Source organism: Xiphias gladius, chromosome 19 (genome assembly GCF_016859285.1).
Source record: "Xiphias gladius isolate SHS-SW01 ecotype Sanya breed wild chromosome 19, ASM1685928v1, whole genome shotgun sequence".
In the NCBI taxonomy this organism is placed as follows: Eukaryota; Metazoa; Chordata; class Actinopteri; order Istiophoriformes; family Xiphiidae; genus Xiphias; species Xiphias gladius.
In genome coordinates, this window is record NC_053418.1 from 21,985,973 (window position 1) to 22,001,079 (window position 15,107).

At 41.3% G+C, this 15,107-nt stretch overlaps 1 protein-coding gene across 3 annotated transcripts in view; it reads left to right on the forward strand.

Moving 5' to 3' along the window:
* Positions 1-13,670, forward strand: part of si:dkeyp-14d3.1 (transmembrane protein 132C) — a 130,831-nt gene extending 117,161 nt beyond the window's left edge. For 2 of the 3 annotated variants that reach the window (XM_040156112.1, XM_040156115.1), the window contains 4 exons: positions 1,642-1,850; positions 6,381-6,654; positions 9,051-9,242; positions 11,069-13,670. In XM_040156112.1, the coding sequence (XP_040012046.1) occupies positions 1,642-1,850; positions 6,381-6,654; positions 9,051-9,242; positions 11,069-12,238 (1,845 nt within the window). In that variant the 3' untranslated portion in view covers positions 12,239-13,670. The remainder of the gene's footprint in view (positions 1-1,641; positions 1,851-6,380; positions 6,655-9,050; positions 9,243-11,068) is intronic. The other variant, XM_040156114.1, reaches the window with a different exon arrangement.
* Positions 13,671-15,107: the final 1,437 nt, after the last annotated feature.

A 15,107-nucleotide genomic window follows, 5' to 3' on the forward strand; every position in this document is an offset into this window, starting at 1 on the left:
GCTGAACAATGAGGGCTGATAAGGAGCAGAGACCCCTCTGACATCTTTATCAGTTCAAACACCCTCTCACACTGGAAGCCCTGATGGAGCCCAATCTGCTCCATGACTGACTGTAGCCAGGAGAGCGACACCGCCCTTGTAGAAATGTTCAAAAGCTTCATTAAGCAACTCTGCCAGTACCTGTTACATCACAGTGTAGTGCGGCACTAATGCACGAGCAAGGTGCTACTATATATAGTATGTTCTCTTTATTGTATATTATTCTTGTCTCTGGCTCAGGCCAGTGAATAAACAGTGAAAAAAGTCCACTGCTTTTCCTGGCTTGCTGTTGGACGGAAGTTTTTTTGTACCATTTATAAATGGTCAGCTATACTCCAAAAAAAAAGGAAGAAAAAAGAAAGAAAAGAGAATGAGAATTTAAGTTGCCTCAAGGTGGCAGTGTGCATATAGTTGAATAATGTTGAACAGGTTTAGTGATGTTGTTGTTTTTTTTTGACATCCAGCGCTGCCAATCTGTTTATCGCAACTAAATTATGGTTAAGGTTAGGAGTAATAGTGGTAAGTAACTAAGTGCAATTCAGCAATTCTGCAAATACCTTCTCCTATTTATACAAACTCGCCAAATGTATTTTCCACTGAAACTCTCCTGCTGGCTTCATCCTCAAGGTGATGTGAAGTGGAGGGAGCTCACATAAAGATACAGAATCTGTCACACACAAAGTTTTCTTCCTAGTCACAGAGGATATCCTGCCGCGGCTTCATGATGAATGGCTGTTTCAGGTTTTATCTTGCTGTGGAGAAATAAATTGGAAGCAGAAAAAAGACATGTCCCCAGACCATATAATTCTGTCTGGTTCTAGCAATGGTAGTCTGCTATATGTTGGAATCAAGAGGATTTACTAAATGCCCAGAAAAAACTTGGTATCTCTGTTTAAGACTGCTGATTAATTACCTCTATGTGTCTGTGAGTGTGTGTCTGTTGGATAACTCTCTTGGCTTTTTGTGTATTTGCGTATGTTATATATTTGAAGTGCTTGCACCACCACATCATAAGGCTTTAAAAGAGAGGGAGAGAGAGGATTCTGGACATTAGTCAAACACTGGTACGAGTATTTAAAAGAAAGAAGAAGAAACAGTGGAGCTTCAAAGAGAGCAATTTGAAGCAACAAGGAGTTGTGTGTTTCGATAGCACAAAATTGGCCCACTCGTTCCTTTTGTAAAGCAATTTATGAAACAGATGGATTTGAGTTTGGTTATTTTATCAAGAGACAACTGCTCTCCTTTTACTAGTTTCCATCTGTTGGTTCTTCTTTTAGCTGTAGGCTGAACTATAATAGAAGAGCAGACCACGACCTGTTTTCCCCCAGGTTCAAAGATGTCCTTACTGCCCTCCTCCCTCTTATCCTGAGTGTGGAGCAGATAGAGGAGCTTTCATCTTGTTCAAAGTAGTTACAGGAATACTGTATCAGTAGAGAGCTCAGGAGTGTAAAGCCTTATAATCAACTTGGAGGGCCTGGCCCCCAGTGTACACTGTACAGTATACTGCACTGTGTAATTCACTGTGTAATCATATAGTGCAACCGTCAAAGGAGCTCAACTTAAATGCTCTCTCTCATAATCCTTCCCTCTCCTCCCACGCAGGTGTCAGACAGGTGTGACTATGTTTTCGTGAATGGCAAGGAGATGAAGGGCAAGGTGAAGATGATGGTGAACTTTACCTATGGATACCTGAGCGCTCAGCTGGAGCTCAACGTTTGGATCCCTCGACTCCCCCTCCAGATTGAGGTGTCAGACACAGAGCTCAGCCAGATCAAAGGGTGGAGGGTACCCATCATGGTCACCAGTCAGAGGTACAGTCCTGCATGCATCTGTCCATTACAGGGATTTGTGACAGTGGGTTCTGCTCTCTTATTTAACAAACGTTTTGTATCAGAGTACACCAGAAGTATAAGTGAGTAGTTATTTACAATAAAGAAATAAATTGAAATGTTAATCGGACGGAGTGCCATTCAGTTTTTTTGTGTCTTCTGCTGTGCAAAGTGTTATTCAGGCATAATTTTCCAGTTATGCAATGAGACAGCATCCGGGTAATGCTCCAACTTTTATTTTGAGTGCATCCATGTTCAATTTATAAATGCAATTGTTTATTTTTTTTCATTCTCTAAAAATAGTGTTGTGTTTCTAGATTTTCCTGTTGGCATCACAGAAATGCTCACCTTTTTGTTTTCCACCTTTGCAGCACTAGCTTTGTTTAAGAGGGTAACAAATAGCCTTTATTCTAGGTGATGTGTTTGATTTCAGTCATGGCAGCCCTAGATAAGATAATGATGAGATGTGTGACTGAACACCACTCCACCCGTCTCTTCCTGACTTCAGTACTACTGACAGTTCAAAAACAAAATGGCTGACCCTGTGCAATACAGCTTTTCATTACAACTGGCTTAAGGTGGCCTGCCATTATGCCTCCTAGTTGTCAGTAGGACAGAACATTATTAGATCTGTCTGGAGGTCAGACCTCTCCCCCTGGGGCCTCATAACTAACAGCACCTCTGCCAACGCAACTGTGCAGTGCTATTCTGCAACTGTTGAAATCCATCAACTGACGGAGCAGCTATCAGCCTACCTGCAGTAATTACTTCTGTAGAAGCACTGAGGTTGGACTTGGAGTCATCCCACACACCAGACTGGCCGCTCTAATTATTCCTGCTTCCATCTTATTTTGAGTGACAGAGGTACAGCATTTGACTAACGCCATGGCTTGTCAAGGATGTTGCTTTCCCAGCTGTTCGCTGGTATGCCTTTATCGACGGGGACTGCCAAGTTGTGTTGTCTTTGTTGACACCAGCACCATTGCTGATGGGTGGCAAAAAGCTTTGTTTCTCCCTATGTTCCATCCTTTTCTGTTTATCAGGGGACAACAGGCATGGCCTTGCGTAGTAGCACTATGCCTGTTGGTGAGAATGGGCATTGGTCCACTGTCCATAAGCCCACAAGGACCTGTGCCAGCGAGCGACAATAGCAAGTGGCAGGACCTTCCTCTGTCAGCCAGGCTGGCAAGTCATGGCCACACTGAGGGGGAGAGAAAGAAATGAGAGCTAAAGAGACAGCAGACCTGTTAGTGGAATAGTTGCAAAAGTACTCCTTACACAGTTTTTGATCGACATAGACTGGATGGCTCACCTCTTCCCTCTCTAAACCCTGTCAAAACAGGGACAAGATAAGCCTTTGCACACAGCAAACCTAAGTGTAGGCGTAGCACTACTGCTTTAACACTTTTTTCAAGGTATGTGTATTGAGATTCCTTTTTTTTCCAGTTTTAATGATGCTTTAAAAGTTCTCTTGCAGTAACCTTTTATAACTCAATTTTCAATGCTATTTTTATACTGAGCTGTCTTAAAGTATGTGTACGGAGTGTTCTCTTCGTACTGTAAAACAAACAGCTGTACTTGAATTCCGTAAAAGATTCAAACAAGATTCAAACAATAAAAAACAACCGTTGTCAGATAGAGCTGCTTCTGTATATAAAGAAGCCGATCTGCCTATTTCTGTCCAAATGACCTTCATCATGTTCTTGTAGCAGAAAATAAAATGCAGCAAAACGCCAAAACAAATACAGCACGCAATCCACAGGGCACAACAAAAATGAAAATGAAAAAGCATGACATACACATTAATATGCAGCATCTCTTCTGAAGTAAGAGCTGGGCTTGAAGGTGAATGAAGCAGAAAGAAAAATTGCTCTGTGAAGCAGGTTGTTCTAAGCGTCGAGTGTGATTTGTTTATTAGATTAACCTTAGATTAGATTTTGAGATTGCTGCATAAACACTGGTATATCAGATTTATACCAGAGATAAAACGGATGGACTTCACTATCAGCTTGTTTACTCCTGAATCTTTTACACCTGACTAATATCTAATACTAAATGTCCTTATAAATATGAATATAAATATAAATATAATGTACACACTAAGTCAGTCAATATGTCAGTACATACTCTTACAGCATTAGTGCCATTTGTCAATAAATTGACCATGAATGTCAAATAACAAATTCTGTTTATGCTCAAAACACTCACAATATGACTCAAAAGGGTTCAATCAAAGCAGTCACTGGTAAGAAACTTTTAGATACTGCCAGTGGAATAATTGGAAGACGGGGACTGAAATCACTGGCAGATGGTTTTCTCCTCTGCATATAATATGTAAATGAGTGGAGAAAGAATGTCGAGACAATAGAGAACAGGAATTTTTGAAATGAGAACAGAAATTGAAAAAGTGAATCAAAGGAAAATGAATGTTTGATCACACATTCATGAATCACAAACCTTAGTTAGTCTGTTGGAACAAACAATGTATGTCAAAAGGTGCTACATTTTATGCAGCTGGGATTTATTTTGTTTATATGTGAATTCGAAGGTTGGCCTTTAATGAGCCATGGTGGACCAAGGTAACCCAGCAATTAGGCTCCATGCATTTGATAAAGCAAAAATACTATTGACCAGGAATGAACTCAAACAAGCCCATCCCTACCAGTGTTCCACTGAGGAGTTAGCAATAATTAATATGCATAAAATGGGAAATACAGGGCCTACTCAGGCACAACTGTTCTGCTGATCTCTTTTAATCTAGTGTTACAAGTATTTCCAATATAGTGTTAAAGACAAAACTTTTGAAATACAACTCAGAGTCGTGTTGGCGGTGTTACGCAGCACAAACAGCAGCTTTACAAGCTGATCAACAGACATCCATCCAAGTCTGATATAATGGTAAGACCTGGACTGATGACTCTAGGCTGATATCCTTTCATTTCAGTTGGAAAAAGATGACGTCACGTAGTTCTGTGCACCAATCATGATTTAGCAACATTTGAATCAAAATCTGATGACAGCTGGTGGGTTGTTTGGCCCCTGTCAATCAAATCTGATCAAACCACACTCACACAATCCTAATGAAAAACAATATCTGCGTTTTTGAGTGTGAAACTGTTGTTTTACTTTAAATTGTTGTTTATCCAGTCAAGAATAATTTGTGTTGTAGAGAAATACTTTGATATGAAGGTTTCAGGGGTTTTGGGATTTACAAGACAGAGCAAAAGAGAAAGTAAAAAGGTCTTAATAAAACTATAGAAAAAGTAATAGTTATTAAGTAGTAATAGTAAAACTTTGTTCTGTATTTAGACAACACAGTTCAGTCAAAATTTTAAGTGGGGATCACTTGTTCTTGAACCTTGTTGAATCGTGAATTTCGTGATCCCACAATATCCATAGTAGGATAATTTCTTCTGAGAATGGCTGTCTTTCAGTTGCATGTGAAACTGGTCCTGCCAGCTAAGGATTTAAGCCCTTAACTCCAAGTCTCACTGTACTCTCGGCTTTTCTCTGGAGCGTGCAGCTAACATCTTTATTCCCACGGCTTCGCATGCAGTCAGATTTCGCAGGGGATTCAGTCAGAAAGAGACAAGTAGAGCGGATAATCGCAAGAAAAACAGTTTAAGAGATTAATTTCTTTTCTTCTACCCTTTATCATGATCACAACCTTTGCTAGTGTGTATTTGTGTGACAGAGAAAGAGGGACAGAGGAACAAATGACGATGATTAGATGAAGAGGCGGGTGTGAAGTCTACAGTACTGTATACGATGGGTAGTTTTGTTAGCAAAGCACTTTTCTGTTTGCAAGTATCCCAACTATGCCCCAGTGTAAGACTGAAGAGCTGTTACAGCATTTATTCTCCCAGATCAACTGTTCAAACATTGCTGTCTCAACATCTCAGGGTGCTTTATGTGTGTTTTTATAAAGTTGTTTGTTGAAGCAAAATTTAAAAGAAAAAAATAGTAATGGGCGAAATGTAATGATATTGCAGTAGCTGTACTGTAACCATTTAAACCTAGTTTGTCATATTCAAAGCAGTTTTACTGGTGAGAAAGAGCTGAGTCTCTGTTGGCTGATTTGTTGCCTACAGTAATAAAATTAGATTTGCTAGCAACGGAGCAATCGGGGAAGCTATTAAGTAAAGCAGAAAGGAGGAGTATACACATTCAGAGTCCAGACCTGGTGCTTCAAAATGGTGAAGGATAGACATTGAGAAAGAAATGTGTGAGTACATTTGACAGAGATTGGTTTAAGTGAAAACACTGCTGTAAATACCACAAACCACACATCAATGCAGAGTACAGTGTTGATGTTTTCTTTTCTCATCTATAAAAACTAATGATTAGCACAAAACACAAAGTAAAGCTGAGGCTGATGGGAATGTCATTAGTTTTGCAGCAATTGGAGTAAAAGTATTGGACAAATTCAGATTTTGACCTGGCCCTAAATGAAACATTGCCATCTCTAGAGTATATCGGGGTTGTCTTTTTTATTATTATTATTATTGCCAGGTCCACACGGGAGAGTGAGGACGAGGACGATGAAGACAGACGAGGAAGAAGCTGCACTCTGCAGTACCAGCACGCCATGGTTAGAGTCCTGACCCACTTCGTAGCCGAGTCAGCTGATCCGCGAGGCCAGACAAGCTTCATGCTAGGCACTGATTGGCAGGTGGACATCACAGAGCTGGTGTGGGACTTCCTGAAGGTAGAGGACCCCCAGATTGCACAGCTACTGGACAGGAGGATACTGATGGGACTCGACATCGGGATGACCACTATCCAGGTAGGCCATGTGTCAGTTTTAAAGGGGGCACTGCTTAAAGGATTATACATGTTAATTCCATTTTAATACAATTTGGGCCTTATCTTTGTATTTTTGGCCATTTTCTCTATTGCATTATTGAGTGCTAAGATTGCACTCACTAGTCAGATGGGGCGAGAAACATGAGCAGTTGAACAATCATCGAGGTTTGGAACAAACTCCCAGGTTGGCCAAACTTATATAATAGTAAAGGAAGATGAGCTGTAAAAATGATTACCCCAAATGGATGTAAACATCCATCATAGTTTACAGACTGACTTCCTAGTTCAACTTTGACCTGTTGCACTTTCTGTATTTTTTTCACACACACGGTTTACCTGTGAAATGAGGGATTTTGTTGACATTTTGTAGTGCTCACTTTCAAATAAACTGGTTCAAGTAATTTGGCTTAACTGTTGGCTTGATAACAACCTGTCTGATTGTCTGACTGGACTTCACTGAGGCAATGAGGCCATGTTCCCAGATTTCAGCCGCTACTTTAGTGAGTAAAATGTCATCACAACTACAAGAAATGATGGCTAGAACTATGGAAGTAAGACCAAAGTTGTAGTTAACCAGAACTATTTTTTAGCGCAGTGGTGGTTCCTAAATATGCATGCCAAAATAAAAAGGTCATAGTTGCCGTCCCATGCTATTGGCATTGTTAATGACACAGGAGGTAGGGAGCATTAGTAATTCTAACATTGCACTTGTCCCAGTGCTTCCCAAATTAAGCCCATGCTTCCTGGCTCAAAGACACTTTTCCTTCTGCTTCTACCTATCAATGCTTTGTGAAAAGAGGAGGATCCTGAAGCATCTCTTGGTAAAAGTGAATATCCGTTCAGTCATTCTACCATCTGCCATTGGAATCCCTTAAAGCTTCACTCATATTTGTTTTGGAAGATCAGTGCCTGCTTCCGATCTTGTGATGTCAAGTTATTTTTCAGGTTTCTCCCAAAATCTGTTGTCACACTGTGTAAAATGCATTGCAGAGGGCAGTGGAGGTTGCAAAGAATTTTGGCAAAGGTCTGTTTTAGTAATAACAGAATACAATTAAATAATTATTTGAACGTCTTGAAACTAATATGATAATGACTTTATTACTTTTAAAGTATCACCAACATTCAAACTACTTGAATTATTATTTTTTAAAAAGTGTATAAAAGCACCCTGAAGTAGATTTATTACATTTACATACTTTATTCAACCTCAATATGGTACATTATTCTGTCAACACAAAAACATGTTAAGATAATATACTGCAGAAGCATGATCGTATTATTTATTCCAGGGACAATAACAGATGCCACTGTCCTTGCTACAGATTGACTAGTATCTCCTTTAGTCTAGCACAGACAGGCGCTTACTGGTGTGTCACAGCCTGTACTTCGGGCTCTCAACAGTGAGTAGGTCCTCCCCCTCGGCCCTTTGTTTTGTCAGGCTCTTCGGGCTAACTGGATGAATGTCAGCCTCCTAATGACATCTGTCTGAGTGGGATCTGCATCCTGGTGTCAAGGACTCATCCGTCTGTCTGTGTGCAGACATGTCTTCACCTTCGCAAAACATCCATGCTCTCACAAAAGAGGCACAAACTGGAAAACATGACGGGTGCGATGATCTGACAGCTGTGTCTACCCGTGCCACGCACCACGCAGTCTGATGCCATACATACCTCTCATGGTATTCTTCGTAAACACAGTTAGACTTCCTGCTTCTGTTTTGGGGTTAAAGTGGGCCTCTCCTCTAGATAAACAGTATTAATCAAAGGGAATGGATTCTTAACTATAGGAGGTAAGGGGGTTGGATGGCAGCCAAGTCAAGCTGTTTTTTGATCCACATAGCCTGAGTAAAAAGATTTTTAAAAAACTTGGTTTTGCGTAACGTTTTGCACATTGCGCAGGAGGATTGTGAGTCTTTTATGTTAGATGAAAGACATTTTCTTAAATCACCTGTAACTCGTGGTAATCCGCTTTTTTCATGTCGGTGACATCTTCACTGCTAAGTGCTCATTGATGTGATTTTTTTGCATTCCACTTGCCAGGAATGACTTGTCAATCAAGCAGTGTGACCAGTACTGACTTATTTCTGATTAGTTTTTCTGTCGCTGAAGTTTCTTTTCTTTTCTCTCTTCAGCTGTGGTTGCTGTTACTGCTGATTTCTCCTGGGAAAGACCTCCTATACAATGGGTTTAGTCAATATTGTAGAGTAGCACAGTAGTAATTGATCATACCAGAATGTCACAGGTCACTGCTTGAAAATCACGTATTTGAGAAGAATATTGTGGAAGAACTTTTCTTTTTAAAATTCTTTTAATGTTGTAATGTGTAATCTCTTTCCCTCTCATTTTTTCCTCACTGTCTTGCTTTTGCACCTCGTAGGTGTTGTCTCCTTTGTCAGACTCAATCCTGGCAGAAAAGACTGTAACAGTGGTGGATGACAAAGTCACCATTACAGAGTTGGGGGTCCAGCTGGTGACAGGGCTCTCCATGAACCTGCAGCTCAGTCCAGGAAGCAACAGAGCCATCCTGGCTACCACGACCACACAGGAGGTTCTGCAGAGCCCCAAGCAGGTCAGGATACCGTAATATATACTTACTATAAAATAGCTGAAGTAAAGTTTGAAACAAAAATTAAGTATGAATTGAGCTTTGCCTTACAGTTCATGTCTCTCTTAGCCACCATAGTTGAATACAAAGCCTCCTTTAGCAAACCTATGCTGATTCTGATCTAATAGATTAAGAACAAAGACCAGTAATTATTTGCAAAAATAATTTAGCCAGTTCTGATTAAGACAGAGAATGATTTTAATTTGTTTTATACCAGTAATTATTATCTCCTAGCATATTAAATTATTCTTCATTGGTTTGATAGCCATTTGATGAATTTGGCCATTTGTTTATATATCTACTGAAGCCAAAAATGTACATTCTGCAGCCTTGATTACTGTGCAGAAACAAAAGACTTTCTTCCAGATTCCATTTCACACTATCAGGGTCCTTGAATGAGCAATTTTACAATCAAAGAAAGCTGTGACTGTGCATGTGTTTGTGTACACGTGTCTATTTGTTTGTTCCACACCATCCCTAACGCTCTTAACTCCAAGGCTTGAAAGCCAGGGTGTGACAGAATGTGTTTCCTTGGGCAACTAATAGTAACGGGAGCTTAATCTCAGAGCATGCAAAAGCAACATCACAGCCTCTGTACCAGAATATGATTTACAGCCCAAACTTGGCCGTTCTATCACATTTTGCCTCCCTTTCTCATTTACCCTGGCTACTCTCATTGTTGCCTCTTTGATCTGCCCATCAAGCTCTCTCACAAGTTCTCTGAACTGCTCCTTTACATTTGTCTTCACCCTCTTCCTCCAAGTAAGGAAGGATGGGAAGGCCATTTATCTGCCCTATCTCCATATGCAGTGTGAAGATAATCAGGCAGCACTGCACTCTAAGTCCTCTGGTGTCAGTAATTAGGGAGCACTGACAGACCACTTTGAGGATCTGCTTGTGCGCCTTTGGGGATTTGGCAACATTAAAAAGCAAACTGTGAAGCTGCAGTAGGAGAAGGCCTTAAGATGCCTACTGTATGGCAAATCCTCATTCCCATGAGCAATATTTAATGTTACTGTTTGATCTTTCCCGCCTATCTTTTAATCTGTATCCCCCTTCGCGTAGGCAAAATAGCCACTGAGTGTGCAGAACCATACGACTTAGTGAGTTTGTATTCCACTTACAATGTTGACTTACAATACAAGCTCCATATTCAGTATACTGTAAGTCCTTGTGGTGCATTGACAAAAGGAACATTGAATGCAAATAATCATTGTTTAATTTTTACCAATTCGATGCATCCATGAGAGAAAAAGCCGGTCGAAACAACCAATGTACCTGAAGAACAACTGGGCTGCTCTGACAACCCAGCAGAGAAGCCTTGCAATTTCACAATTTCACAGCTAATACATTGAAAACTAGAAAATGGAGCAGAAAGGCCAATGTCAAACAACATACACCAGACTTCAGAGAAAAAAATTCCGATTCATAGTGAATGATCAAGATCCAGATCCAGAAGTTTGATGCAAATTATTTAAGTACTTTTTTCTATAATCTTGCTGACAAATGAACAAAGAAACCAACAAACAATCCAACCGAAAGGCAAGAATACATAACCTCTTTGACAGAGGTAACAAATATATCTTCTCTAGGCTATTTCAATGAAATGAGGCTAGATGCAGTACTTTTGCACTGTAATTTCCATCTGTTTTGTAGTACCAAACCACACCATGTTATCTTTGTGTCAGGGACTATCTTCTCTTTCTTTCTCTCCCTTACATTGTTATATTGTTGTTATATTGTTGTTTGTGTCTGTGTCTCTGTCTGTGTTGGTGTGTGTATTTCCACAGGAGGCCTTGATCAGCGCCTGGCTACAGTTCAGTGATGGCTCTGTTGCTCCTCTAGACCTGTACAACCCAGACTTTTTTGTCCTGACAGCCACCTCCCTAGATGAGGAAGTAGTGACAGTGCAGCAGGACCCCTCATGGAAATGGCCTGTCATTGTGACGGAAGCGGAGGGCCAAGGCCTACTGGTTAGGGTTGAAATGACTGTTTGCGAGGTGTGCCAGAAGTTCAAGCGTCGCAGCGTCCTGGCAGCGGGGAACTGTAACGTCAGGGTAAAGTTTGGTCATAGTGACAGCTCAAGGGGAGGAGGCAGTGACTACGGCCCCGATGGAGACGATATAGAGAACAAAGGCAGGCTGTCCCCCTCCCAGGACAGGACCAGACTTAACACCCACTACTATGGCAGCTCCATCTCTGACATGGAGGATGGGGTGTTGAGGAGAGCTACCACCACTAGAAGTGCAATCATGCGCAGACCCAATGGGGGTAAACTTTCAGATGATGGTAGCCAGAACATGCCAATTGACTTTGCTGACTTCCCTGCACAAGTGGACCTGCCCCGTGGCCGCAACATGGATGATGACCTCATTCAGACTGCTCGTGGGCTCACAGACCTGGAGATCGGCATGTACGCCCTGCTGGGGGTCTTCTGCCTTGCCATCCTGGTCTTTCTCATCAACTGCATCTCCTATACCCTGAAATACCGCCACAAGGAGCTCTCCATTGAGGGCCAGGAAAACATGAACCATGCCCATGATTGGGTGTGGTTGGGGAATGAGGCAGAGCTGCTGGAGAGCCAAATCAGCCTGTCGCCACAGCAGGAGGAACAGACCTCCATGATGGACTCAAGCAGCGGCCTAGAGGAGGGCAGCCACTTACTGAATGGAGGCTCGGCCCAGAAGAACGTGCATGGCCAAGTGCACCGGATGGCAGACACAGGCTGCATAGCTAAGGACAGCAAAGGAGACTCACCCACCACCAAGAGGAAGCGTGTCAAGTTCACCACATTCACCACCATCCCCTCGGACAATAGCTACCCCACTGTCAACACACTGACTGGAAGCCACAACCAGGACATTAAGTGGGTGTGCCAAGATGTGGAGCTGGGAGACTCCAAGGAGTTGCGCAATTACATGGAAAGGTTAAATGACAGTGCTTTAAAAGAGGTGGCATAATGTACCCTGTGCACTTGTAACAAACTCACCCTTATGCCTTTCAGAGCAAAGTGGTCTGGACAGAAACCGGACCTCTAAGTAGGTGAAAGATGAGGAAAGTTACTTCAGAATCACCCAAAACTGCCAAAGGGTCATTAAATTTAAGAGGACTGTCACGATTCCACAAATGACTGATTATGAATCACTAACGAAAAATATGTCAGTGAATGAGGATGTCAGGTGGTTCTTTTGTTTCCATTTGTTGATGAGATGATTACCTTTTTATCATCATTTTATTACTACAGGGTTTAGATAGAATTCAAGTAATGATCCCAGGACTGATCTGCAGCAATTATGATCTGTGATATTGAGACGACATGTAGATTTTAAAAAGAAAAGTGACATAACTAGATAGATGTTCTGAATATGTGTGCATATTAAATGGGTCTGGAGGTTTTGTACCATTTTGGATATTAATTTCTTACGCCAGATCCTTATTCTGTGGAAGAGCTCTGGAAAGGCCAAAGCAAGCCAAGTGAAATTTCTGCATGTCATTGGAAAAAAAAAAAAGGCACAACCTTGCCATTCATTCGCATCCTCCTTAACATGGCAGAAGACCTGTTATGTATATACTGAACAGTCTCCAAAGCATTGTATTGTTGCTCTGTATATTGTATTTTCATAACATTTAAGGAATACACAACAATGTCAAGAGCGTGTAGTATCTTTGATTGACTGCAGCATCATAAAGCTAGTCATTTCTTGCATCCTAAGGTTATCTGAGGACTGTGGGTGAGGAAGGGAGGGCAATTACACATTCACCTTTGTATCAAAAGTATTATATGAGATGCAATTTACCCAAAACACAATATGTTACCCTTTTAATCCTCGCCAGTGTCGGAAGGCAGTGGCCATTAATACTTTCATCTTATCTATTAGAACACCTAACATGACAGCCAGTGTATGAAGGGGCTTTTAAGCTAAATGGCTGGACAACATGGTAATGTGACATTTCCTGCTGCCACCCCCCAGTTTACAGTTTTGTGAGCTTTGCAGAAAATTCCAATTAAGGTCTCGTTAACCTCTGTTCCATAGCCTCCAGGAAAAGCATACTGATGGACAAACTGGGATATAACATACTCTCCATCTCTCGGGGAGCATGCAGATACAAAAAGGGATAATTACGGGGAAGGTGGGAAAGGGATTTTTTTTTAAAATAGATCATTTATTATTCTGATAATTGCACAAATAATAATCATCTCTGAAAACATCCTAAACAAAGGCAGTGAGCTGAAAAATTGCATTTTGCTCAGTGAATGTTATCATCATCACAGTGGTGTTGGCTGATTGCGTTTTTTTGCGTTATTATTTTCCATCAAGCAGGGAAATGTTCACATTATGTTAACTGTTGCTGCAGTGTGGATCAGATTGTTAATCAGCAACGCTCACATTACTAGCTTGGAAGAGGGGAGGTGAGATACTTCAGCAAATGGTAGCACTATCTTGAGTGTAATTAGGGATGCCATTTAGATTAGCTCAGTTATGTCAACAGTCAGTGCTGAATGGAGCCCCTCCAGACACCTGTGTGAAAGTTTAGTGGCTTTTCTACTTTCATTTAATTAGTTCAAGTCGCTTGTTGACAGATTCTCTTCTCTACCTCTGGGCTGCTGCTACTGGTTCATGCATGCTGAGCCAGAACATTGAATTAACTTGACAAAAAAAACCCACCAAATAGAATTCAAATAGAAATATAATAAGCCATGATAGGTATTAAGAAGAAAAAAGGTTTAGTTTGGCATTGTGGGAAATGAGCTTATTTGCTTTCATGCGGAGAGTTAGATGAGAAGATTGACAACACTCTCATGTCTGTTTATGAAGCTACAGCCAGCAGCCAGTTAGCTTAGCTTTGCATAAAGACTAGAAACAATAAAATCCGCCTGCCATCACTTCTAAAGCGAACCGTTTAATAGATTATAGTTCGTTTATTTAAACTGCATGAACAGTGACAGAGCCAGGCTAGTTGTTTCCCTGTTTCTGGTCTTTATGCTAAGCTAAGCTAACCGGCTGCTGGTGTATGCTTCATACATACTGCACAGATGTGAGTGTTATCAATCTTATCATCTGTCTCTTGGCAAGCAAGCAAATAAGCATATTTCCTAAAATGTTAAACTACAGTAATGTTTTCCGGTTTTACAGTATTTTAATCACTGATTTTTAAGAAACTGAGTCTAGTAAAAGCGAAAAAAAATAAGACATCAGCTTAGCCATTGCATGCACACACTCAGAGGAAAAACACATGCCACCTTACTCCTTTCTCTACATTTCTGCTCTGTCCTGAAATGTTTCTCTTTTTTTCTTCTGTGGTGGAATCTGCTGTCTCCTGTGTGATTTTCCTGCTTCTGTGGCTCTATCTGTGGCTGCAGGGGTTTGAGGCGGGGTATGTGTGCAGCGTATGCTGTGTGCTGGGACTGAGGCTTCTGTGCTCAGCCTGTGGACTGTGAAGGGCGAGGGGAGCCAGTGTAGGCCTGAGAGGGATTTAACTGTCAGCCACAAGGGGTATGATTGATGGAGGGCCCTGTGTAATTAAAACACCATTGCGACTCTCTTTCTGTGACCATAGTCTGTGGCTTCAGCCTCTTCAGGTAGGAAAAGCAGCGCAGCCCGTTAAAGACCCACCATCTCCAACCCCTTGGGCTCTGGTCTTAGACGTGCTCATGCCTACTGGGATGTGGCACTGCAGATATAATGATTATATTCACTTCCATTCTTGGAGCATGGTAACTCAAGACTCTTTTTTGGTGGCCTTGAAGTTTGACTTCCCTGAAAGGAAAGAAAAAAACCTTCCCCAGGCCTCCATCTTAAATGGATTTTTAATTAAATTGATGATGTG